The sequence below is a fragment of the Delphinus delphis genome, chromosome 4 (assembly GCF_949987515.2).
Source record: "Delphinus delphis chromosome 4, mDelDel1.2, whole genome shotgun sequence".
NCBI classification, from domain to species: Eukaryota; Metazoa; Chordata; class Mammalia; order Artiodactyla; family Delphinidae; genus Delphinus; species Delphinus delphis.
Genome location: NC_082686.1, coordinates 59,637,586 through 59,662,909, shown reverse-complemented (window position 1 = coordinate 59,662,909; position 25,324 = coordinate 59,637,586). Strand labels below are relative to the sequence as shown.

The following is a 25,324-nucleotide window of genomic DNA, read 5'->3' as shown; positions in this document are numbered from 1 at the left end:
TAGGGAAATGGCTGTTCTTAATTCTTCAGCATTATTTCTACAGATATTCCTTTCTCTCCATTTGTTTTCTTCCTGTGGGACCCCTATTATGTTGATGTCATAACTGGGTCCGTGCTCCCAATTTCTTAATTTTTCTCTTTATATCCTACATCTCTTTAGGTAGATCCTCAACACGATCCTCCAGTTCTCTAATCCGTTATTCATTCTAACGTCCAACCCATTGCTGAGGTCTTTATGTAAACAGTATTATTTTTTAAATCTGGGATTTCCCAGTTGCTTCATCTTTCATCTTATAGCTGTAACCTGTTTCATTTGAACAACGTCCTCCTATCCACATCTCTTCCAGGATGTTCACTTTGCTTGTCATGAAGTCTTATTCTTCCTGTTCATTAACTCTACTACATTAGGTAAAGGTCATTCAGTTTGACATTTCTCACGTAACTTCCCTCTGTAGATCTGTTGTTATTTTCTCCCATGAGCTCTGATTCCCTGGGCTATCAGCTACCTAGGGTCGTTGCGTGAACTCCAGAGGGGAGGAGCTAAATGTGAGGGGAGTTCAGGGAAGAAGGAGGGACTGGAAGGGTGGAGAGCCTCTGAGTTGACCATGCCCCTTTTCACCCCCCTCCAGGGGTTCAGTCCCCGCCCATCTAATTTTACTTCTACCTTCCCACCCCTCATCCACCACCCCTCAGCCCCACTGTTCCTGCTCCCATCCTAACCTGCCGGCGTCTGCCCTGTGAAGGGGCCTGTGGGAAAGCAGGGACAGCTCAGGGTCAGCAGGTCAGCAGGCACAGTGGTTACCCTTCTCCACGCCAGCCTCCACAGACATTATCCCGCGAGCCAGCCCACCCTGGGTGGGTACTGCTTGTTTCCTCCCTCCTGATGACGATGAGGCAGGGCAGGCAGCAGTACACCTGGGCCAAACTGAGGGAGGCAAAAAAGCACCACAAGAAAGCTCTCCTCCAACCTATTCCCTACCCATGGCCTCTTAGACTGAGGGTGGCCACGTGCCTCTCACCCCAAGAGCTGACCATCTTCTGTCTCTCCAGGCCTCTCACAGACTTTCCATTAGCTCCTCTGTCCCACTGCCCTCCGTCTGGCTTGAGGCATCTCCAGCCTTGGCTCCTGGGAGAGAGCCAGGGGCCTCTGTTGGTTCACCAACCTCTTAGGTATCTGCGTCTGCTCATCTCTGTGTGTGATTCCTTTTTCCTCTTTATCTTTCCTGTCTTTTTCTATTTCCTGCTTATATTCCTTCTCTTGGGAGGAGGAAAAAATTATAAAGAGGTAAAAATAATTATTTTATGGTTTGAGGCAGAACACAAGGATCTACTCACTGGATTTTATTTATATGCTGAGTGATTGCACTGCAGGCATGTTTCTTCTAGAGCTATTCTGAGGCCTACTTAATTAATGCTCTAAAGATGGAAAAGCACTACAGAACTACGATGATTGTCAGAGTTATGATCTGATGTTTATCAGCTGTTTTTTTTTTTTTTTTTTTGCCGTACATGGGCCTCTCACTGTTGTGGCCTCTCCCGTTGCGGAGCACAGGCTCCGGACGCGCAGGCTCAGTGGCCATGGCTCACGGGCCCAGCCGCTCCGCGGCATGTGGGATCCTCCCGGACCAGGACACGAACCCCTGTCCCCTGCATCGGCAGGCGGACTCTCAACCCCTGTGCCACCAGGGAAGCCCTATCAGCTGTTTATTTCTGTAGTGGTATTCATTGCCAGACCGGTGCCATTTGTAATTTTAAATAAGTATTGGCAGGATATATGTATTACCTAAAGAAAACTGCTTTCTAAACAAGACAAAGCCAATCATCTGCAAACATCATCCCCTTCAAAATCTTCAAAGATAATTTCCTGAGACTAGCAGAAGCGGCCTCAGGGAAGGCCATATTTCAGAGACACAACTATTTCTAATCATGGAGTAAACACTGTGGCCAAGATGATATATATGACTTGAATTCTTCTCTGGTGCTCAGGTAAGATGTTCCTCTTTAAATGGGCAAAGATAGCCTGCAGTAGCCCAGATTTGCTCCCTTTGGTCCCTGATCACTTATGTCTGGGTCCATGTAGCTATCTTCCAACAAATGTCCTAGCTAGAGAACACCCCATGAAAACTTTTAGTGGGGTTGATTTGGGAGCTGCCCAGAATCCAGACGCCTTGCATGTTTTAGAGGAACTTCCTCCCCTCCACACCACTGTGTGAGTTTTGTGGGAGGCAAGGCTGCCTGTAGATGCCATAGGGGGCAGGTACAGGACCCAAGCTCAGAGAGTTGGATGCTCCCACTTGGTACTTTCAACAGTGATTAAATGATACAAAGATGAAGGAAGAGTTTAACACTCACTGTCAATGGTGACGTCAGTAGGGACCGTGACAGCAGGGCCCAGGGGTGACCATGTCTAATGGCAGAGGAGGTGGTAGTGGCTAGATGAGCATCCTGGCCACACATTCCTGCTGCATGACTGTTGTTATAATTTCTTGCAGTGTATTCTCTCTTGGTCCCCATAGTGTGAGCTTAGGAACTCAGGTTGGGTGCTATCCAATATCCTTCTAGTAAATTCTTTTTCTCCTTATGTTAGCCCGTTGATTTCTGTTGCCTGCAGCCAATAACCTTGCCGGACCCCACACCCTCTTTCCTTCTCTGTCTACTTCATTCATAGCCCACAGCTAACTTGAGCCTTACTGTCCACAGATCTCCCCAAACCATCTCTGCACACCCAGACTTCACTCTGTTTGCCTGTTTCCTTATCCCCCACTTTTTATCCCTTTATTACCCAGATAAACATTGTCCTTCTCCTAGAAACCTATAATTCCTCCACTCTGGTGAAGACGGTGCAGGGAGAGAGTGGGGACGAATACAGGATTCCTTTTTTGCAAGTATTAGAGAGGATAAAATAAAACTGTGAGCATTTACGTGCTAATTTTGGGGGGAGCATAACGTACACCCCCAGTTACACAAATTAAAATAGTTGTGAGTCACTTCGTCCACAAAACGGCAGTTAGATCTAAAGGGACAGAAAGAGTCAGTCATTCTTGTTTGCTATGGCTTATCTTCATAGCTATTTAGTGGGGATCCAGAAATACCAGTTCTCAGGATTAATACTGCCCTAGAGGAACATATAGGTTAACTGCTTAGGTCTCCAAGCTGCCCTATGTCTGGCACAAAGAAGGACCCCAGCATTAATGACAATAAAGCACAAAAGAGATGAAGACTGGTCCACAGGGTGGTGGGTGCCTGTGGCTCTGTGAAACACTGAAGGAAATCTGTCACATTCACCGTTTTCCTTAGTGTCAACTCTGCTTGCCTGACTTAACACAGGCAAATGGATGCCTGGACGATCCATGGAGGAAAAACAGAAGTGAAAATCCTCTTGTTTCAACTTTCAGTAACTGTAAGGGAGTCAGACATAAAGCTCTTAAACTGTATGATCAAACAACCTGACTGTGGAATTATGACTATGGTATTTAAACACTTTTATTGTTGTTGATAAGCATAACAGATGTGCTCTTGTGGGAGGTTTAGTAGAAATATCCGAGGAAATGTCCTCAGGAACCTGAGTTATGTTCCTGGCTTTGCTTCAAACTAGCTGTATAATTTGGACAAGTAATTTATTTTACCAGCTCTGTTTTCTCTCCTTTTAAGAGAGAGGAGATTGGGTAATTTAAAAGGTCCTTTCAGCTCTTAAGTTTAAAATACAATTACCTCTTTCTTATGGTTTTGAGGGATATATATATATTTTTTGTGTGTGGTACGCGGGCGCCTCTCAACCACTGCGCCACCAGGGAAGCCCTTGAGGGATATTTTGTGTTTCTTTTATTGATAGAAAAAATAGAAAAAACATCACAAATGCAAGCCCAATGACACACTTCTGTAGCTAAGCAGACTTGACAAAGAAAATCTTGACATGAAAAAAAGGAAATAATGGTACATAAAGTCAAAACAAATATATACTGATTGCCCAAATAATGTATGCTCTTCATCCTTCACTGTTGGTATTATTAACATTCTATAGTAAAACCTTAAAAACTGGGAGACCGGCTCTGAATCAGGAAGGAAGGAACAAAACATATCTCCTGAGATGAAGAAGAAAGAATATTTTGCCAGTAGCAAAGCTTCAAACGACCAGAGAACAGGAAGAACCTTGATGGACTGACAGTGTTCACAGAAGACTGGAAAGACAAAAGGGATGGAAGAAGCAGAGAGACAAAAGATACATAGAAAAAAGGAGCAACAAGAGAATGGTAGAGATCGGAGATGGTGGTAACAGAGGGGAAGGTTGGGAACAATGGTAAGAACAATGAGCCCCCAATAAAGAGTTGCTTCAAACTCTTTAGTCCAAGATAGGCTATTAATGTATACACACGTACGCAGTACTATAATACTAAAAATATAGGGTGGCCTTTTCAACAAATGGTGCTGGAACAGCTGGATATCATATGCAAAACAAAAAAACCAAACAAAAATTCTAGACAGAGACCTTACACTTTTCACAAAAACGAATTCCAAATGAATCAGAAATCTAAATGTGAAATTCAAAACTATAAAACTTCCAGAAGATAATATAAGGAGAACATCTAGGTGACCTTAGATTTTATGGCAGACTTTTAGATACAACACCAAAGGCATGATCCATGGGGAAAAATTGATAAGTGGTACTTCATTAAGTTAAAAAATATCTGCTCTGTGAAAAATGCTATTAAGAGAATGAGAAGACAAGCCCACAGACAAGGAGAAAATATTTGCAAAACTTGTTTCTGATAAAGGACTGCTATCCAAAATCTACAAAGAACACTTAAAATTCAACGACGAGGAAACAAACAATCCAGTTTAAAAATGGGCAAAAGATCTGCAAAGATGCCTCACCAAAGAAGATATACAGATCGCAAATAAGCATATGAAAAGATACTCAACTGTATATGCCATTAGGAAACTGCAAATTAAAACAATAAGGGGGCTTCCCTGGTGGCGCAGTGGTTGAGAGTCCACCTGCCGATGCAGGGGACGCGGGTTCGTGCCCCGGTCCGGGAAGATCCCACATGCCGCGGAGCGGCTGGGCCCGTGAGCCATGGCCGCTGAGCCTGCGCATCCGGAGCCTGTGCTCCTCAACGGGAGAGGCCACAACAGTGAGAGGCCCGCGTACCGCAAAAAATCCCACAACAAGATATCATTCTACACCTATCAGAATGGCTAAAATCTAAAGCACTGACAACACCAGATGCAGATGAGGATATGGAACAACAGGAACTCTTCATTCATTGCTGGTGAGAGTGCAAAATGATACAGTCCTTGTGGAAGACAAGTTTGACAGTTTCTTATAAAACTAAACATACTTTTACCGTATGATCTAGGAATTAAGCTCCGTGGTATATACCCAAATGAGATGAAAACTTATGTCCACAGAGAAATCTGCACCCAAATGTTTTCGGCAGCTTTATTCATAATTGCCAAAAATTGGAAGCAACCATGATGTCTTTCATAGGTGAATGGATAAATAAACTATGGCATATCCAGACAATGTAATATTATTTAGTACTAAGAAGACATAAGCTATCAAGCCATGAAAAATATGGAGGAACCTTGAAAGCGTATTGCTAAGTGAAAGAGGCAAGTGTGAAAAGGCTACATGCTGTATGATTTCAACAATATGACATTCTGGAAAAGACAAAACTATAAGGAGAGTAGAAAAAACCAATTGGTGGTTGCTAGGGTGTGAAAGAAAGGAAGAAGGGATGAATAGGTAGAGCACAGGGGATTTTTATGGGAGTGAAATTATTCTATATAACTCACCATAATGATGGATATATGACACTATGCATTTCTCAAAACCCATAGAACTGTACAACACCAATAGTGAACCTAATGTAAACCGTGGACTTTAGTAAATAATAAAGGCCAATAAAATATCAATATTACACCAATATTTGTTCATCATTAGTGTACCACGCTAATGCAAGATATTAATAATGGGGACTGTGTGAATGGGGGAGGGTGGGGAGAGGATATATGGGAACTCTCTGCACTTTCTGCTTAATTTTTCTGTAAACCTAAAACTGCTTTGAAGAATAAAGTTTTGTTAAAAATATGTACATATAGGGGACAGTGAGGAAGCAAACAAAGTTGAAAATCTTTTGCAGCCAAGGTTAGGCAGAGGGAGAGGTGAACTTTTATCTACACTTTTAAATGTCCACAGTATCAAGTGTAAGTTCCCAGGTAGCCAAAGGATGTTTTCACTCAGGACAACATGTTACTTGATGATGTTAGATAAACTTTAATTTTGCCACCATTTTTGGAAATTAAGTATTTTATTCAAACACTTAAGAGTCTAACCAAAACATAGGTGATCTTCACATTTAAATAACCAAGACTTTCATAATTACATAGTGACGCCCCTGGCCATCCTTGGGATCAGCTGTAGAAGGCTGGGTCCAAAATAAAGTTCCTTAAAATTATGGATTGAAAACAAGCTCCTCAAAACCTTTTCAGTGGTCCAAATAAGAGAAAATTTCCCACTTCTTGGGAGCTGTGACAGGGAAGTGGATTCCTACAGCTTTCTTATCAGGAAAGAAAACTCATATTCAACTTTCACTGGACACATTTTTCAATATAAGACAACTTCAAGCCACCTTTACTCTTCTTGTTAAACTAACCGAAAAATCCCCTGTTGAATCTTGTAGCAAAATTAACATCTGCGTATAACTTCTTCCCAATAGTAAAATCAATTTCTTTGGCTATTACTGTCACTTCAAATAAACTGAGGGGATGAGGGGAATAAGAATTTGAAGTAATTAATTATTACAGCAAATTAATTTTATTAATAACATTTACTATATAATTTAAATTTGCTATATAACATTCAGCTTTGCTTTTCAGGAATGGAGCACTATCTTTTAACATGTAAATCAACTGCTTCTCCTATCTAATTTTTACACACATTCTTATATATAAAAACCGAAGGATCTTAGGCTGAGGACTTAATAGAATACAATGTTATTCTTATTGCTGACCTTAGGTTTTAAGCAAAATACAGGTCCTTAGGTTTTGTTTTGGTTTGCATAGCCAACTAATGTACTGGAAGACCTCAAAGTTTCCATTTTCAAAATGTCCAAGTAAAGAAAAGAAAGATCAATGTTTATAATTTTTTTTTTAGCAAAATAGAAAAGACTATATTGTCTGGCAGCCCATGATGTATTTGATATTTTTCTTAGCAAATAAGCAGAAAGGATGGTGAGGCTCCAATTCCAACAGCTCATTAGATGTGCCTTTAAATCATTAACGCACCATCTTGGTGTGTTGACATGAACTTCAGTCAGCTCCAGCGTTAAACAACGCAGGAAGAGCTGGCTAACATACTCCGGGGTGCTGCATGGCAACGTGTTATAACATCAACAGGGTGTGGTTACTTCTATCTGAAATGAAGAAAGAAAGGCTGGCACTTCTAGCAGCAAAGAGGTTTCACGGTATCTTCAAGTCCCTTGGTCTTTAAGATTCAAGCTAACAGTGAGGAATGACATAGGAGATACATCTGGTAACACATTGAAACCAAATCAGGAAAGGCAGAAAGGCTGAAAATCTCGATGAACTGTGTAAGAACCTAAAACACCCTGTCAGAAGGGCCCATCACAGCAGTAAAATCTACACAAAACAAAATAACAACTGAAAAACCAAACCCAACACTACAGCAAGCTTATAGACATGGCACTCAGCAAGAAACAAAAAGGAATTGAAAAACAAGTTCAGCACAAGTAGCAAAGGTAGAGGTCCATTGTACAGTTTAGCATATGATTATCAGGTCAGGGCAGGCAGAAGATGGGCCGTGCATAAAATCAGACTCATAACTGGAGTAATGTCAGCCCCTAAATACCCTTATGACATGTCAATACTCTTTTTTCAGAGCCACGCAGGAAAATGTGAGAGGTGACTCTAGGGATTGAATGTTTGGTCCCCACATCCCCAAATTCATATGTTGAAGCCTAATCCCCAGAGTGATAGTATTTGGAGGTAGGGCCTTTGGAAGTTAATTAGATCATGAGGTTGGAGCTCTGGTGATGAGATTAGTGCCCTTATAATAAGAGACAGGAGAGAGCTGGCTACTCTCTCTGCTCTCTGGGCCACATGAGGACATATCTGTAAGTGCTGTTTACAAGCCCAGAAGCCAGCTCTCACCAGATACAAGTCTGCTGACACTTTGATCTTGGACTTCCCAGCCTCCAGAACTGTGAGAAATCAATGTTTGTTTCCTAAGTCACCCAGTCTATGGTACTCTAACAGGCTGAACTGACTGAGACAGTAACCAACCACCCAGGTAATGTGCTAATGAGATGATTCTTCCCAAACAAGCACCAGTCCAGTTCAGTAAGGAGATGTGGGAGGACAGCAGAGGAGGTTTCTCTGCCTCATTTTGTAAAGAAAACGGGGAGAGTACATACGACTTGGAGAGAACTGAGGCTATTGCATCAACATTTTTAATTCTTCTAAGTAGTAATGTATACAGCTAGAAGTTACCCCTGGAATGTCCTGTTCATGAGGACTGGATAGGCTTTTTCAGTCTGGATCTGACAGGCTGGTATAACTGACTCTAGATACTGGTTGATATTAATAAAGCCAAGATTTGTTCCTTAGGCATAGACAACTATATGTCATTAAAAGATAAATGCCTCAGTGTAATAAACAAAATAAAAGAAATAAGTCCAGAGAAACATTTCAAATTCAAAAATCTATGGCAAGCAATGAATTCTGTCACTGAAAGCCTCAGAGAGGACCTCTTGCTGGGTCATGGTTAGATTTTTATTTAAGGGCTTCTTATCACCATCTAGCTCAAATATAAACATCTTATTATTGTCGCCACGTGTCTCTACAAGAGTATTCTCATTTCCCAATAAACCTGCTTTTATGCCCTCTGTCTCAGTCAAACCCATCCCTGACAATTTTCTCAACAAGGTGATTTCCTTCTAGTTTGGTCCCAGCCCTTGACACAATGAAACCCTATGCCCCTTGAAAGGAGTCTCCAGACACTTTCCCTCCAGGGACTGAAATGAACCACGATCTTGCCTGACCTGTACCTTCAATCGTTATTTTCATTATCCTTCTTTAAACCAGTCACTCCATTCCTTCAGTGATTTTTCTTTTAACGGTAACTTCATATTTACATTACTCTCAGCCTGGAAGGCATGTGAGACTTTTCCAGGTGCTAGCTTAGCTAATTAGCATGACACATTTGGCTAAACAGTTCTCCAAGACAGCGTTTGGTATGGAAGATGCAGTGGCTGACAGGAGAGGTTAGGAACAAAGTCTCCCACAGCGGTTTCCTCTCTGCACCAAAGCTTAAACTTAGAATAGTCTTTCTCCTCCAAGCTGAAGGAAAAAGAATGGCAAACATACCAATGGCTTGAAGCGAAAAGGGAAAAAGATTAAAACGAAAAAAATTAGTCTTTTTTTCCTAAACCGAATTCTTTTTTCTCCTTTTTTTTTTAAATGCACTTATCCACATTGTTTTAATTTTTTCTTCCTTTGCTTACAGCATTATAGTCAGTATTGGCAGACAGTGTCTTTATATGAAACATCCGGTGTAATTTTAATGATGATTAGTCTTTTCCAAAAGAAAAATCTTTAAATAAAATGTACTTAATTAAATTGAGAAAAACTTGTGTGAAGTCAAGATTTCTGGAGAGCTGCTCTCTGGAGAGCTAGATGCTACGTGAAAATTAGGAAATAAAATTTATGTTCATTGGAAAAGAAATGGGAAGCATTTGAAAAAGAGTTCAGGAAAGTCTTCTTTTTATAATGCTCTGTAGTGTGAATTTAATGATTTCATGTGCTACATGTCCATTAGTGCCAATATAAACCCTGTTATATGTATTTCATTCAATATTTTTCAGTTTTCCAATTAAGAATACACCTATGTCTAAACCAAATTCTTAGTTGCACTGAAGACAGGTAGATGGGAAATGACATGTGCAGGGGAGAGAGCCCTGACCAAGACTTTGCTCAGGTTAAAGGAAAAAGGTTCTGCTCTTGGGCTCATAGCTCTTTATTTAGCAGAGTTCTTTAGTGAGTTTGGGGTTGGTCATGGAGGCAAAACTGCTTGACGTGAGAGAATAACAAAAATTTAGAGACTGAGAGCACAACATTTGGGGTGAGGGGTGGCCAAGAAGATCGTGACAAGACAGGGCCTGAAAAATAATGCCACCATCCTGATATTTCTCCTGGTGGAGGAATAGCTGGTAAATTGTTATGACAGTGTTGCTTAGATTTCTGGTTTAATCTATCACCTACTCTGTGCTGTTCTGCAATTCCCTTATGTTACTCCAGACCTTCAGTAAAATTCTGCTATATCCAACAGGATTGTGTTCATGGTATTAGAAGGAGGGGGCGCTGGTCTCCAACATGAGGCAAAAGGAACCAAGAAGAGAGGAGGCCATCAAGAGAAACAGAATAATGGTTTGGATGGGCAGGTCAGAACAATGCCATTTCTGGAGAAAGCAACTGGAATACAGGACTGGAGGGAGAGAAGGGCAATTTTCCAAAGTAAATTGATTGAGGATTCCACTGTCTTATTTGCACATTAAAGAGAAGTTTCAGAAGGCTGTAAGATTTGAGGACATCTGGTTCATATTATTGCATACTGGCATTAAAATAATTAAAACACTTGAGTTTTCTGCTAGTCTTAAGGTTTCCAACTATATTTCTCAGACTAGTAAAATTTAGGGACTGTCAGCTTTTTATTGTATTATGCAAAGATATTTTAAAAACTAATTATCACCATTGTTTCATAAAATAAAGAGCATTTTAACATACATACAGGCAAAATGGAAAGAGCATAATCCCAGAACAATTTTTTAAAATTTTGTTTTTATCTGAAATGATCTCACATTCAACCTACTAAAAAGTATATTTTATTTAGGTTTAGCTTAAAGAATCCTTAAATCTTTTTTCAACTATTTATTCATTTTTTCAAAAACATTAGTAAACCTGTTATGTGTCAAGCACTGTGCTAGGTACTAGGGTATAGAGATGGACATGACTCTGCCCCCATCCTCAATATCTCACGGTTTTCTGGGAAAGTCAAGTAGGTGACCCTAACTGCAAACAGTGCAACATGTGCTGAGGTAGAGGAACTCACTGAATACTGCAGCCAAAAAGGTCCAAAGAACAGTAAAAAAGCAGTCACTGTATCTCTAAGCAGCAGTGTAAGAAATACTAAAGCCTGATGTAAGGTCTTACTTTGCACACATCATTTGAGTTTCCTTACCAATGATTTAGGGGGAACCTGGCAGTACACCCCAGCGATCATGGGTTTTTTCAGACATTTATTTATTCTGAGCCAATAACAGGGCTGGGAACACACTTCAGGTGCAATGTCAGCTGGTCCATACAGCACACAGAACTGGAAAAGGTGGGTTACAAGGAATGTGGGGAGTAAAAACTGACCCCCCCCCCGACTTGTCTACAGTGGAATGGCTCTGCACACAGTCACTCTGCTTACTTCAGGAGTACAACCTAAAGGTCAGCGAGGGACAGGACAGGGTAAGAATATGGTGACATGGTCCATGGTGAAGACCAAGCTTAGGATCTGGTGCCAGACTGGAGATGGTGCACTTGCTCAGTACACACACTTGGGAAATGTCTGGGAGTGGTGATGGGCACACTGGTCCCTCTTGGCTAAATACTACCCCAAGCTACCAGGTTTCTGAGTTTTGATCCTAAGTGAGAGTTAGGGAGGCATATCATGGTATCCCAATCATCTGGTTCTGGAATTTCCCCAGTGAGTGGGGAATGCTGGCATAGTAAGGGATAGATATACATTCATACACATGTATACACATATATACACATTCATTCACATACATTCCTGGGAAGAAGATCTAGAGGCAGGTACACTGGGGAGTTTTCTCTTTTCTCTGTGCCTCCTGTTAGAGGGGAAAAGCTAACTGTATGCATTTTCTTACATTATACAATCAGAGTATATGTGTCAAAGGGGGTAGTTGCTGGAATAGTCCTTTCCTTCCCTTGTCTCACCTCAAATTTTGTCACAAATAGGTCTAGAACTTTCACTAAATTATCCATCCTTGTATAAAATCAAAACCTCGATAAATCGGCTGATGGCTGCAGTTCCAATATCTTTGGCCGGGTCTTCTGACTTCTCTGAAGCACAAACGTGTGACAACGGTACAGAAACACAGACAGTGACTCTTGAACACACAGAGGTTCTGCAGCTTGGTCTGTTCTCACACATTCCCATTTTAGGTTCTGAGCAGCTCTCCCTCCCCATGTGCTATGAGATAGAAGTCTGGCAGAATCATCCAAAAAAGATGAGGTTCCTTCCCCGCAGGGGATTAGGAACAGAAGTGCGGTCCTTTCCCTCCTCAGCCTTAGAAATCGTGACCTCCCTAGAGAAGGGCCCAGCAGGGGGCCAGGACCCGCAGACGGTGCGGGGAACCAGCGCCCCTGCAAAGCCCAAAGATGCTAGAGACCAGGCCGGGAAGGCGCGAGAGGAGGCGAAGATGTCCCCGAGGCCGGTAGGGGAGGATGCGGCAGCTTGGGCAAGGCAGTGATTGCTTTGAAGGAGAAAGGGAACGAGGGTCCCTTGGTCCCTGTGGTCTCCCGAGGTCGATTCCCCAGGGACCCAGAGCCCCGACGGGGCTCTGAGGTCTGGCAAGTTCCTGGGAGCGAAGGGAGCGAGTGTCTTACCTGGCCGGGCTGGCTAGTGTAGTTGAAGGAGTAGATGTTCTCGGTGCTGAGGCTCACCACCCCGTTGTAGATGCGATCGAACTCGGCACCCCTGACGGGGTCGCGGGGGTCGTGGCGCCGCGCTAAGGGTTGCGCGAGGAGCCCGGGTGCAGCCGGCGGCAGAAGCCAGGACAGCGCGCAGAGCAGCGCGCAGAGCAGCGTGCAGCCCCGCATGGTGGGCGCCGCGCCCCAGGGGAGGGGGCGAGCGAAGAGCCGGTCCTTCCAAAGCCCGTTGCGGGCCCCGGCGCCGGCTGCAGCGCAGCGCAGGCGATGCCTGGCAAGCCCTGCCGACGAGTGCTGGCAACGCGCTGGCGAAAGGCTGATCAAATATTGGTGCAGCCTCCTGGGGTCTCCACGGAAGGTCACGGGGCGGAGGTAGGGGGTGCGGAAGATAGGGGGACCGGGGGCTGCTGCTTTGCTTGCCGGCTTCTAAAGTCCGTTTCCTTCCCCCTTTCTCATTTCTGAGAATTCCCCAGCTTACCCAGCCAGAATTTCAACCATCTCTTCCCCCTAAACACCCCCCCCCCAAAAAAAAAAAAAAGAAAGAAAAAAATTGCGTTGGAGACATTAAAAAGAAATATCCACTAGTCTTGAAGAATCAACCTGACCAGCCATTGAGAGGAAATTCAGTCAGTTTCAAATAAATAGGCACGCGGCCGCAAGCGAAGAAATAGAAAGCAACAGAGCCTGAACCCAAAGAGGGTGCACAAGTTCGCATTTCCAGACTGCTACCTGCAGAGACCTCCTGCTCGTCTGAATGACGGTTAACTCTCAATTCTCCCTTCTCTAACAGAATTCTCCCTTCTCCCTTCCCAGCCACCTGCTTTATTTTCTTATCACCTCCTAATCTCAAGGAGCCTCACGTCATCACTTTCTCTCTCCCTCGCCATACGTGTACGTATGTAAATATGTACAGTCATAAAAAAACAAATAGATATGGTAAAGAAAACAATTTCGATCACCGCCTCAAGTCTAGTCCCGGAAGTTGTCAAAGACGACCCAGAGCAGCTGGCTTTGTGCAGAGGGCACAGCTTCTGCCCTAACTTCTTGTCTACTTTACCTCTGCAATGACTTCTTAGATTTAGCAGAATCCCCAGGATTCTGTATTGTTTTTCAGGAGAGAAACCGCAGCCCCAAATCAAAAGGAGATACCCTTCAGGAAAAAATTAGGGGAGTCAATTTAAACAGTTGAAGAGGCAGGTAAAGGGTGGGTTGAGAAGAGGATCCCTCGGAAGTCCTGGCAGAACATCAGTCACAAGTCAGAAGGACTCTTTTCTTTCAGCTTCAAGTTATTTGTAAACTAGAAAAGAATATAATTGAGTTCAACCTGAGGGAACATTAAAAAAGAAGCCACAAAGAAGGAAAAATATCATGTTCAAAGAATTACAGATTAAAATCCTAGCATTTACCATTCAATGGGAAGTGTTTCTCTCTTTTTTTAACCTTATTGAATTACTACAATTTATTAAAACATCAAACAATGAGCGCAATACATTTGGTATAAAGTTATAAGCGCACAATCAGAAAGCAATGCAGATGGGCGATTGAATTAGATGACTTCCTATTAGTACTTTTATTAGAATTTAAATTTTTTTTACTTTTAAAAAAATGTTTTTGAAAATATATCGGCATGAGGACAAAAATACTGATTTAAAGAAGAGTCTGGGGGTAAAGTTTAAAATAGAACTGATTGTTTTTGAGAAACATAGCATGATAATTTCATCCAGAATTTGAATGATGTTAAATTGCTGTATTTAAAATGTCTATGCCTCTTTTTATAATTTAAAAAAGTTTCATGAACTTGAAGTTTATGATGTCCTTTGAGATTAGCTGGCCTGGCCAGTTCAAGCACTTTCTAGAGGAGTAGGATCATGGAGTCCTACTCAAACACTAAGAGGAGTGAGGAACTGACCCTTTCACAAGGTGACCCCTTCTTTGGGGGGCAAGTGTCTCATTATTAGAAAGATATTTCACATTTTAAATTGAAATCTGCCTCTCTTCCACTCACTGGTGTGAGTTCTGCCGTCTGGAGCCGTAGGAATAAACTTAATCCTTCTTCCACGTGACAGCCTTGTAGGGATTTGAAGGGAGCTATGACCCTTCAATCATTTATCCTAACTTTAAGTAATGAATTTAGAAACAGTTGGAACAGACCCTTTATCCCCTAGAGCCCAAAATATTTATTTTAAAGCCATTATAGATGATATCTATACCAGACAATTTGAGTGTTACATTGCAAATCAGGCTATACTGTGACTGACTCCTAACTCTAGCCCAAATCCAATGAATGACATTCGGTAATTAACCTCCCCAGGATTACTAGATCACTGTAAGGATAAAAGGGGGGTGGGGGAAGAATGTATTTGAAATTGTGTCAGTATTAGAAAGCATAAAATGTTATACGACCAAATATTATTATCTGACTATATTGTTCAATAGCTAAAAAGTAAAACATGGTCCATCAGCCAGGTTTTAAAAATATCTACAATGTCCAGCTTCCACTGTGAGAGACTAAACACACAAACAGACAATGCGCAGTCCATGTATGATGACAGACGCCCGACCCACAACCTCTGCAGCAGCCAGTCCAGGAAGCCAAACCACAAACTCTGTAGCAAATGGCCCAGAACAGTCAGGACTTGGTCAGTGATTGCCAGCTTCTCCAATTTTTGCTCCTGCTTCCAACTTAGGATCAGTCAGGGGAAGCCAAATATGTTCTACAAACCATAAAATGTGCCTGCTTCCAGCTTCTCCATGCCACCAAGATCCAATCAGAGCACTTCTGAAAACCTTCCCTTTTTTTCACTATGAAGCTTTCCTACTCCCCTGCCTTTAAGTCTCTGCCAAACACAAGTGGTGGCTTACTATAGCAAGCTCTGAATAAATAACTTCTGGTTGTTTTCCTTGGGTGGTCCTTATTTCCATAGTGTTCCTGAAGGTTCCATTGGGATGTTGTCTGCACTGCCTGTCATCACGGACTCCAGCCTTCAACCAGATGCAGTACCCACCGAGTCCACTTATACGCGTTGACATGGTAAGTAAGTCAGCACTGGGTCTGAATTCTGCCCTTTGCTTTGAGTTCTTTGGTTATCGAGTCTCAGTTTGATACTCCGGTTTTGTTATTGGTTCCCATTTGTTTGGCATCTCTGGTGGGGTCAGGTCATTCCTTTCTATCCTTTTTTTTTTTTTTTTTGCTCTCTTTTCTGCTTCTGTTTTATGTTATGTCATCTAAAAGTGTTGTTTATCACAGAGTAGAACACAGGCATAAGCCTTTTAAGCTCTTTGTTTAAGCTGGTCTCACAGACCAGTATGGTTCTCACTTGCCTGGCATCCTTTTGGACATACGTTGCTTAGCCAAGATAAGACTATCCTTGTGTTTCCATTTTTTTTTGGTCCCCAGAGTTTGGCTTTGATCCACAGAGAGCTTCCTCTCTGGTTCTACACCTGCCTGGAGGTGTAGCTTGTTGGGTCTACATTTGGAGGCAGTTACCATCACACTGGGGGCTCAAGACTCAAAGTGCACAGCATGACTTTCAATGGACTGTTTGTTGCCAGCTCTTATAGGGTCAGCTAAGTCTAATTCCTCTCTTCCTTCTGGAAGAACTCCTACTTCTTATATGTCAACTCATTACAGTTCTAATTCTTGCACCTGTGTTTCAAATGGCATAACTTCCCCAAGGATGATCTGGGCCTTCAATGGCCACCATGTGGAACAATGGGCTTGAACAAAATTGTTCATCTGAGAGGTGCCTTAAAAAAGAAAGAGAATAAACTTCTTAGACTCAATGGGCAGCATTTTTTTTTACTGGTTTGCAGACACCTTGAAATGAAACTCTGTTCAAAATTGCTTCACTGGGCTTCCCTGGTGGCACAGTGGTTGAGAGTCCACCTGCCGATGCAGGGGACATGGGTTCGTGCCCCAGTCCGGGAAGATCCCACATGCCGCGAAGCGGCTGGGCCCGTGAGCCATGGCCGCTGAGCCTGCGCATCCGGAGCCCGTGCTCCGCAATGGGAGAGGCCACAACAGTGAGAGGCCCGCGTACTGCAAAAAAAAAAAAAAAAGAGAGAGAGAAAGAAAAAAAGATCTTGCTGTGATTTATGTCAAAGAGTGTTCTTCCTATGTTTTCTTCTAAGTGTTTTATAGTTTCTGGTCTTACATTTAGGTCTCTAATCCATTTTGAGTTTATTTTTGTGTATGGTGTTAGGGAGTGTTCTAATTTCATACTTTTACATGTAGCTGTCCAGTTTTCCCAGCACCACTTATTGTAGAGACTGTCTTTTCTCCATTGTATATCCTTGCCTCCTTTATCGTATATTAGGTGACCATATGTGCGTGGGTTTATCTCTGGGCTTTCTATCTTGTTCCATTGATCTATGTTTCTACTTTTGTGCAAGTACCATATTGTCTTGATTACCATAGCTTTGTAGTATAGTCTGAAGTCAGGGAGTCTGATTCCTGCAGCTCTGTTGTTTTCCCTCAAGACTGCTTTGGCTATTCGGGTCTTTTGTATCTCCATACCAATTTTAAGATTTTTTGTTCTAGTTCTGAAAAACTGCTATTGGTAGTTTGATAGGGATTGCATTGAATCCATAGATTTCTTTGGGTAATATAGTCATTTTCACAATATTGATTCTTCCCATCCAAGAACATGGTATATCTCTCCATCTGTTGGTATCATCTTTAATTTCTTTCATCAGTGTTTTATAGTTTTCTGCATACAGTACTTTTGTCTCCCTAGGTAGGTTTATTCCTAGGTATTTTATTCTTTTTGTTGCAATGGTAAATGGGAGTGTTTCCTTAATTTCTCTTTCAGATTTTTCATCATTAGTGTATAGGAATGCAAGAGATTTCTGTGCATTAATTTTGTATCCTGCAACTTTATCAAATTCATTGATTAGCTCTAGTAGTTTTCTGGCAGCATATTTAGGATGTCATCCGCTAACAGTGACAATTTTACTTCTTCTTTTCCAATTTGTATTCCTTTTATTTCTTTTTCTTCTCTGATTGCCATGGCTAGGACTTCCAACACTATGTTGAGTAATAGTCATGAGAGTGGACATCCTTGTCTTGTTCCTGATCTTAGAGGAAATGTTTTCAGTTTTTCACCTTCGAGAATGATGTTTGCTGTAGGTTTGTCATATATGGCCTTTATTATGTTGAGGTAGGTTCCCTCTATGCCCACGTTCTGGAGAGTTTTTATAATAAATGGGTGTTGAATTTCAGCAAAAGCTTTTTCTGAATCTATTGAGATGATCATATGGTTTTTATTCTTCAGTTTGTTAATATGGTGTATCGCATTGATTGATTTGCGTATATTGAAGAATCCTTGCATCCCTGGGATAAATCCCACTTGATCATGGTGTATGATCCTTTTAATGTGTTGTTGGATTCTGTTTACTAGTATTTTGTTGAGGATTTTTGCAACTATATTCATCAGTGATATTGGTCTGTAATTTGCTTTCTTTTGTAGTGTCTTTGTCTGCTTTTGTGATCAGGGTGATGGTGGCCTCATAGAATGAGTTTTGGAGTTTTCCTTCCTCTGCAATTTTTTGGAAGAGTTTGAGAAGGATGAGTGTTAGCTCTTCTCTAAATGTGTGATAGAAGTTACCTGTGAAGCCATCTGGTCCTGGACTTTTGTTTGTTGGAAGATTTTAAATCACAGTTTCAATTTCATTACTTGTGATTGGTCTGCTCATATTCTCCATTTCTTCCTGGTTCAGTCTTGGAAGGTTATACCTTTTTAAGAATTTGTCCATTTCTTCCAGGTTGTCCATTTTATTGGCATAGAGTTGCTTATAGTAGTCTCTTAGGGTGCTTTGTATTTCTGCAGTGTCTGTTGTAACTTCTCCTTTTTCATTTCTAATTTTATTGATTTGAGTCCTCTCCCTCTTTTTCTTGATGAGTCTGGCTAATGGTTTATCAATATTGTTTATCTTCTCAAAGAACCAGCTTTTAGTTTTATTGATCTTTGTAATTGTTTTCTTTGTTTCTATTTCATTTATTTCTGCCCTGATCTTTATGATTTCTTTCCTTATACTAACTTTGGGTTTTATTTGTTCTTATTTCTCTAGTTACTTTAGGTGTAAGGTTAGATTTGTTAATTTGAGATGTTTGTTGTTTCTTGAGGTAGGATTGTATTGCTATAAACTTCCCTCTTAGAACTGCTTTTGCTGCATTCTATAGGTTTTGGATCATCGTGTTTTCATTGTCATTTGTCTCTAGGTATTTTTTGATTTCCTCTTTGATTTCTTCAGTGGTTATTTAGTAATGTATTGTTTAGCCTCCATGTGTTTGTGTTTTTTACGTTTTTCCCCCTGTAATTGGTTTCTAATCTCATAGTGTTGTGGTCAGAAAAGATGCTTGATATGATTTCAATTTTCTTAAATTTACTGAGGCTTGATTTGTGACCCAAGATGTGATCTATCCTGGAGAATGTTCCATGCGCACTTGAGAAGAAAGTGTAATCTGCTGTTTTGGATGGAATGTCCTATAAATATCAGTTAAATCTATCTGGTCTATTGCATCATTTAAAGCTTGTGTTTCCTCATTAATTTTCTGTTTGGATGATCTGTCCATTGGTGTAAGTGAGGTGTTAAACTCCCCCACTATTATTGTGTTACTGTCGATTTCCTCTTTTATAGCTGTTAGCAGTTGCCTTATGGATTGAGGTGCTCCTATGTTGGGTGCATATATATTTATAATTGTTATATCTTCTTCTTGGATTGATCCCTTGATCATTATGTAGTGTCCTTCCTTGTCTCTTGTAACATTCTTTATTTTAAAGTCTATTTTATCTGATATGAGTATTGCTACTCCAGCTTTCTTTTGATTTCCATTTGCATGGAATATCTTTTTCCATCCCCTCACTTTCAGTCTGTATGTGTCCCTAGGTCTGAAGTGGGTGTCTTGTAGACAGCATATATAAGGGTCTTGTTTTTGTATCCATTCAGCGAGCCTGTGTCTTTTGGTTGGAGCATTTAATCCATTCACGTTTAAGGTAATTATTGATATGTATGTTCCTATTACCATTTTCTTAATCGTTTTGGGTTTGTTTTTGTAGGTCCTTTTCTTCTCTTGTGTTTCCCACTCAGAGAAGTTCCTTTAGCATTTGTTGTAGAACTGGTTTGGTGTGCTGAATTCTCTTAGCTTTTCTTTTCTGTAAAGCTTTTGATTTATCCATCAAATCTGAATGAGATCCTTGCTGGGTAGAGTAATCTTGGTTGTAGGTTCTTCCCTTTCATCACTTTAAGTGTATCATGCCACTAACTTCTGGCTTGTAGAGTTTCTGCTGAGAAATCAGCTGTTAGCCTTATGGGGTTCCCTTGTATGTTATTTGTCATTTTTCCCTTGCTGCTTTCAATAATTTTTCTTTGTCTTTAATTTTTGCCAATTTGATTACTATGTGCCTCGGCGTGTTTCTCCTTGGGTTTATCCTGTATGGGACTCTCTGCACTTCCTGGACTTGGGTGGCTATTTCCTTTCCCATGTTAGGGAAGTTTTCAACTATAATCTCTTCAAATATTTCCTTGGGTCCTTTCTCTCTCTCTTCTTCTGGGACCCCTATAATGCAAATGCTGTTGCGTTTATTGCTGTTCCAGAGGTCTCATAGGCTGTCTTCATTTCTTTTCATTCTTTTTCTTTATTTTGTTCTGTAGCAGTGAATTCTACCATTCTGTCTTTCAGGTCACTTATCCGTTCTTCTGCCTCAGTTATTCTGCTATTGATCCCTTCTAGTGAAGTTTTCATTTCAGTTATTGTGTTGTTCATCTCTGTTTGTTTGTTCTTTAATTCTTCTAGGACTTCTTAAAATATCTCTTGCAGTGCTTCCCTGCAAGAGATATTTTGTACCACAAAAAAAAAAAAAAAAAATTTCTTGCATCTTCTTGATCTTTGCCCCATTCTTTTTCTGAGGTCCTGGATCATCTTCACTATCATTATTCTGAATTCTTTTTCTGGAAGGTTGCCTATCTCCACTTCATTTAGTTGTTTTTCTGGTGTTTTATCTTGTTCCTTCATCTGGTACATAGCCCTCTGCCTTTTCATCTTGTCTATCTTTCTGTGAATGTGGTTTTTGTTCCACAGGCTGCAGGACTGTAGTTCTTGTTTCCACTGTCTGCCGTCTGGTATATGAGGCTATGTAAGAGGCTTGTGCAAGTTTCCTGATGGGAGGGACTGGTGGTGGGTAGAGCTGGGTGTTGCTCTGGTGGGCAGAGCTCAGTAAAACTTTAATCCACTTGTCTGCTGATGGGTGTGGCTGGATTCCCTCCCTGTTGGTTGTTTGGCCTGAGGCAACCCAACACTGGAGCCTAAGTGGGCTCTTTGGTGAGGCTAATAATGGTGGACTCTGGGAGGACTCACGCCAAGGAGTACTTCCCCGAACTTCTACTGCCAGTGTCCTTGTCCTCATGGTGAGACACAGCCACCCCCTGCCTCTGCAGGAGACCCTCCAACACTAGCAGGTAGGTCTGGTTCAGTCTCCTGTGGGGTCACTGCTCCTTCCTCTGGGCCCCAATGCAGACCCTACTTTGTGTGTGCCCTCCAAGAGTGTTTCCCCCACTACTATCGAAGTCCTGCAATCAAATCCCGCTAGGCTTCAAGGTCTGATTCTGTAGGAATTCCTCCTCCTGTTGCCGGACCCCCAGGTTGGGAAGCCTGACGTGGGGCTCAGAACCTTTACTCCAGTGGGTGGACTTCTGTGGTATAAGTGTTCTCCAGTCTGTGCGTCACCCACCCAGCAGTTATAGGATTTGATTTTATTTTGATTGCGCCCCTCCTACCATCTCATTGCGGCTTCTCCTTTGTCTTTGGATGTGGGGTATCTTTTTTGGTGAGTTCCAGTGTCTTCCTGTCAATGGTTGTTCAGCAGTTAGTTGTGATTACGGTGCTCTTGCAAGAGGGAGTGAGAGCACGTCCTTCTACTCCGCCATCTTGAACAAATCTCCACACAACACTTTTAAGTCAGTCAGTTAACCTCTTATGAATTTCTGTTGCCCTTTCCATCTCACATTACTATTAACTGCACAACACCCTGAATTTTGCCACTCTCCTGCCCTTACCAGAAAGGGAACCTCACAATCGTCTTGCTTCAGCTAGGGACTTTCTGTACCTCGCTCAGCTTTATTAGAGAGGATTCTCTCTTTGAGAATTCTCCCTTTGAGAATAGTATTTGTTGATGGGTCATACTTCAGAATCGAAACTGGAGCTTACCATGCCATCATTCATGCTATCACTAATCTCAGCTCTCCATTACAGGAGAGTCCTCTACCTGAGGGAAAGTCAGTCCAGACGACAGAATTTATAACACTTATTAGAGCTTGTCAGTTAGCCGAAGACCGGAGAATAAACACATATACAGATAGCAGGTATGCTTCTGGAGTAGTACATGCTGCTTTAGAAACAAAAAGATTCTCTCACTTCTGCTGGAATCCCTATCAAAAGTGGACGACAAGTTAAGAAATTTTTAGATGCACTTCAACTTCCCAGTGAAATGGCTATTGTAAAGATTGAGGCCCATGGTAACAGAGACAAAAAGATCAAATGGAAGTTAAAGGAGATGCTCTAGTAGATAATTTTGCCAAACAAGCAGGTTTAACCAAGGTTATGATACTAACTAACTCCCTAAAAGACAAATCTCTGGATTGAGACAAAGAAGCCGTTATCAAATATCCACATCAAAAATCCAGCCCATGATTTGGAAGAGGAAGAATGGAAGAAGTGTGGTGTATACTTCACTTAGATAATCCTTGAGACTCTCAAGATGACAGATTGGTGGCACCAGATGATTTCAAATGGATATTAGCTGAATTTCTCTTTGAAAGTACGCATCAGGGTGAAGACATATTGCTTACTATCTTAAATCAATGTTGGTGGGAAAACTTTAAAAGACAGCTGAGATTATTTTGGGGACATGTGTTACTTGTGAACAACATAATCCTGGAAAAACTGTAAAGATGAGGCATGGCCAGGAACCAAAACCTCCAGGACCCTTTGAACACCTTCAGATAGATTTTATCCAGCTTCCACTCTCCATGGGATTTATTTATTTTTAGGATGGGTTACAGCATTTTCTTGCTGAAAATCTTCTTTGCTGGACATTCTTTGCAGTCTCTAAAACGCTGCTTGATTTTGTGTTTCGAATCTGGGGTATACCAGCTTTTATATTGAGTGACCAAGGCATACAATTTACATGAACTACTATAAAAGAACTTTGTAAGGCATCACTCTTTCTCAAAAACTATGCTGTCCTTACCACCCACAAGCTTCTGGAAAGATGAAAAGAACCAATGGAATTAAATTAAATTAAAATAAGCAAAACTAAAAAATAAGATTAAAATTAGCAAAACTTTCAGAAATTCTTGAGCTCTCTTGGCTAGAGGTACTCCCACTAGCCCTTTTGGCCATATGTCTCAGTGACACATTGGTTATATCCCTATGAACTGTTAACAGGAAGGCACATACTTTTAGAAATTTCACCCCTGATATTAGACTCTTTTCTGCTGCATGCAGATGTGGCAAAATATTGCAGGTCCTATAATGGACACGTTAAGGCCAGCTTCACACGATGCTTCTTAAATTGGCTCTTCGTGATCATCAACTAGGAAATTTCATCTATTGGAAGAGACACTGGGAAAAACCTCTCTTGAACTTCACTGGAAGGGACCTTATTAGGTACTGTTAACAACTGTTGAAATACCTTTCTAGGCCCAAGATGGAGCCACTCCTGCCTGGGGTGCCACATTTAGTAAACTGAAACTTAGATAACTTTCGCATCCCTTTAAATGCTCCACTTGACCAGAAATGCAGTATATTTAGTCAGTCAGTCCCCAAATGCAAGCCAGCTCTTGGCCTTCTCACCCAAACATGGTTGACAGTGGGGCCCCAGCCAATCAGATATTTTCTGTTTTTCTCTTTCCTTTTCTTTCTTTATCCTGTAAAAGCTTCCTTCCTTCTACCCCATTTTGCAGTTCTCCAGAAGGAGATTGTCTACTTCATGAAGTGTTAAGTAAAGTTTGTTTGTATCACCTAAGTTGTCTTCTTTAATCATTTTTTAATGCAACAAATATATTAGTGAAACTTCAGTAAGTCAATTTTTTTTTTTTGCCGTACGCAGGCCTCTCACTGTTGTGGCCTCTCCCGTTGTGGAGCACAGGCTCCGGACGCACAGGCTCAGCAGCCATGGCTCATGGGCTCAGCCGCTCCACAGCATGTGGGATCCTCCCGGACCGGGGCGCGAACCCATGTCCCCTGCATCGGCAGGCGGACTCTCAACCACTGCGCCACCAGGGAAGCCCAGTAAGTCAATTTTTGACTTAACTTTTCACAGCTAAATAAGCAACTCAGTTCCATATAACTGGAAATCTCCTCCAATAGGGGACTTCAAGCTGAGGATTATCACAGATCCTTTAGAAGCATCTGATCTTTGGAAATAGACAATGGACTGAAGACCTTTGGAATAAGCACATGGCCTTGGAAAGTGGACAGATTCCAACTAAGACATTGTACCAGGACCCCTGTCTAATTGTTGTTTTGTTTTTGACTGACTTACTGATATTCTCCTTCTCTATTACTATTTATTATTACTATAGATCACTGATGTTTTCTACCCAGAATGCTCCCTTCTCTCCTTTTCCCCCCTCTTTATTATAATTGTTGGATCAGGACATGGTCACTCTTCTTAGATTGCCCCAGATAGGACCCTCTGCCCTCAGCCTTACTGACTGTTGGATACGCCATTCATCATTGGATTCTCACAATGAAAATGTATAGGCTAGCATCAAATGAGATCACGGAGAACTATAGCCAATGGCTATTCCACTTGCACCTACATGGACAAACTACATTAAACACATTAACCTGTGACTCTGCTAGTTTTCTTTCTCCCAGAGAAAGAATCAATTAGTACAATCTATTGATCAGACCCCAGGTAATTCTAAATTTGAATTCAACAAACTTTGTAGGGTGATGTGCCAAATACTTGCCACTTGGAAGAGACTAATAGAGGTCTAAGTATGTAAGTTCTTGGTTCTGATTTCATTTTATGATAAAATCTTTTTTCTCTGATCTCCATGTGCCCCTATAGGCTACTACTTCCTTTGCAGGCAGAACACATGGTCTTGTTTGCCTCAGACTAAGATTTTATCCAATTTAGTAATAGCATCCCAAGACTTCTTTATACACCTAGACGTTAATTCTATAAACTACCAAGGATGGAAATTCTGACTCAGATGCAAGCTACAAAAGAAGACCACCCTTGATTGTACAGGTACTCTACCTGGAGGAATTGCTGACTCATTGTTTATCCTAATAATCAGAGCAGTCTTCTCAATGGTGAGAATTATACAAATAGAAAAGACTATAAGATGAAGTTACCATTAACTTTGGCAGAAGTTATTAATGATACTACCTAATCTCTAGAAGGAATAGGAATCAGTCTCAACTCATTGGCATGAGCAGTGGTGGACAGTTGCATTGCTCTTGATCTCTTGTTTGCTAGTCATGGTGGTGTCTGTGACTGAATATTCAAACAGACAATGGGCAGATGATATATAACAATAGAACTTGACCCACAATCTCTGCAGCAGTCAGTCCA

At 41.4% G+C, this 25,324-nt stretch overlaps 2 protein-coding genes across 5 annotated transcripts in view; one reads left to right on the top strand and one right to left on the bottom strand.

Moving 5' to 3' along the window:
* SIDT1 (SID1 transmembrane family member 1) overlaps positions 1-13,591 on the bottom strand; it is a 76,016-nt gene extending 62,425 nt beyond the window's left edge. Inside the window, exon 1 of the mRNA XM_060010648.1 lies at positions 12,696-13,591. Within this exon, the coding sequence (XP_059866631.1) occupies positions 12,696-12,908 (213 nt within the window). The 5' untranslated portion in view covers positions 12,909-13,591. The remainder of the gene's footprint in view (positions 1-12,695) is intronic.
* Positions 1-25,324, top strand: part of SPICE1 (spindle and centriole associated protein 1) — a 159,725-nt gene that overhangs the window by 66,138 nt on the left and 68,263 nt on the right. For all 4 annotated transcript variants that reach the window (XR_009519243.1, XM_069540632.1, XM_060010647.1 and 1 more), the window contains one exon: positions 15,662-15,768. Coding sequence is in view for 3 of the 4 variants with exons in the window: in XM_069540632.1 (XP_069396733.1) it covers positions 15,730-15,768 (39 nt within the window). In the remaining variant the exon portion in view is untranslated. The remainder of the gene's footprint in view (positions 1-15,661; positions 15,769-25,324) is intronic.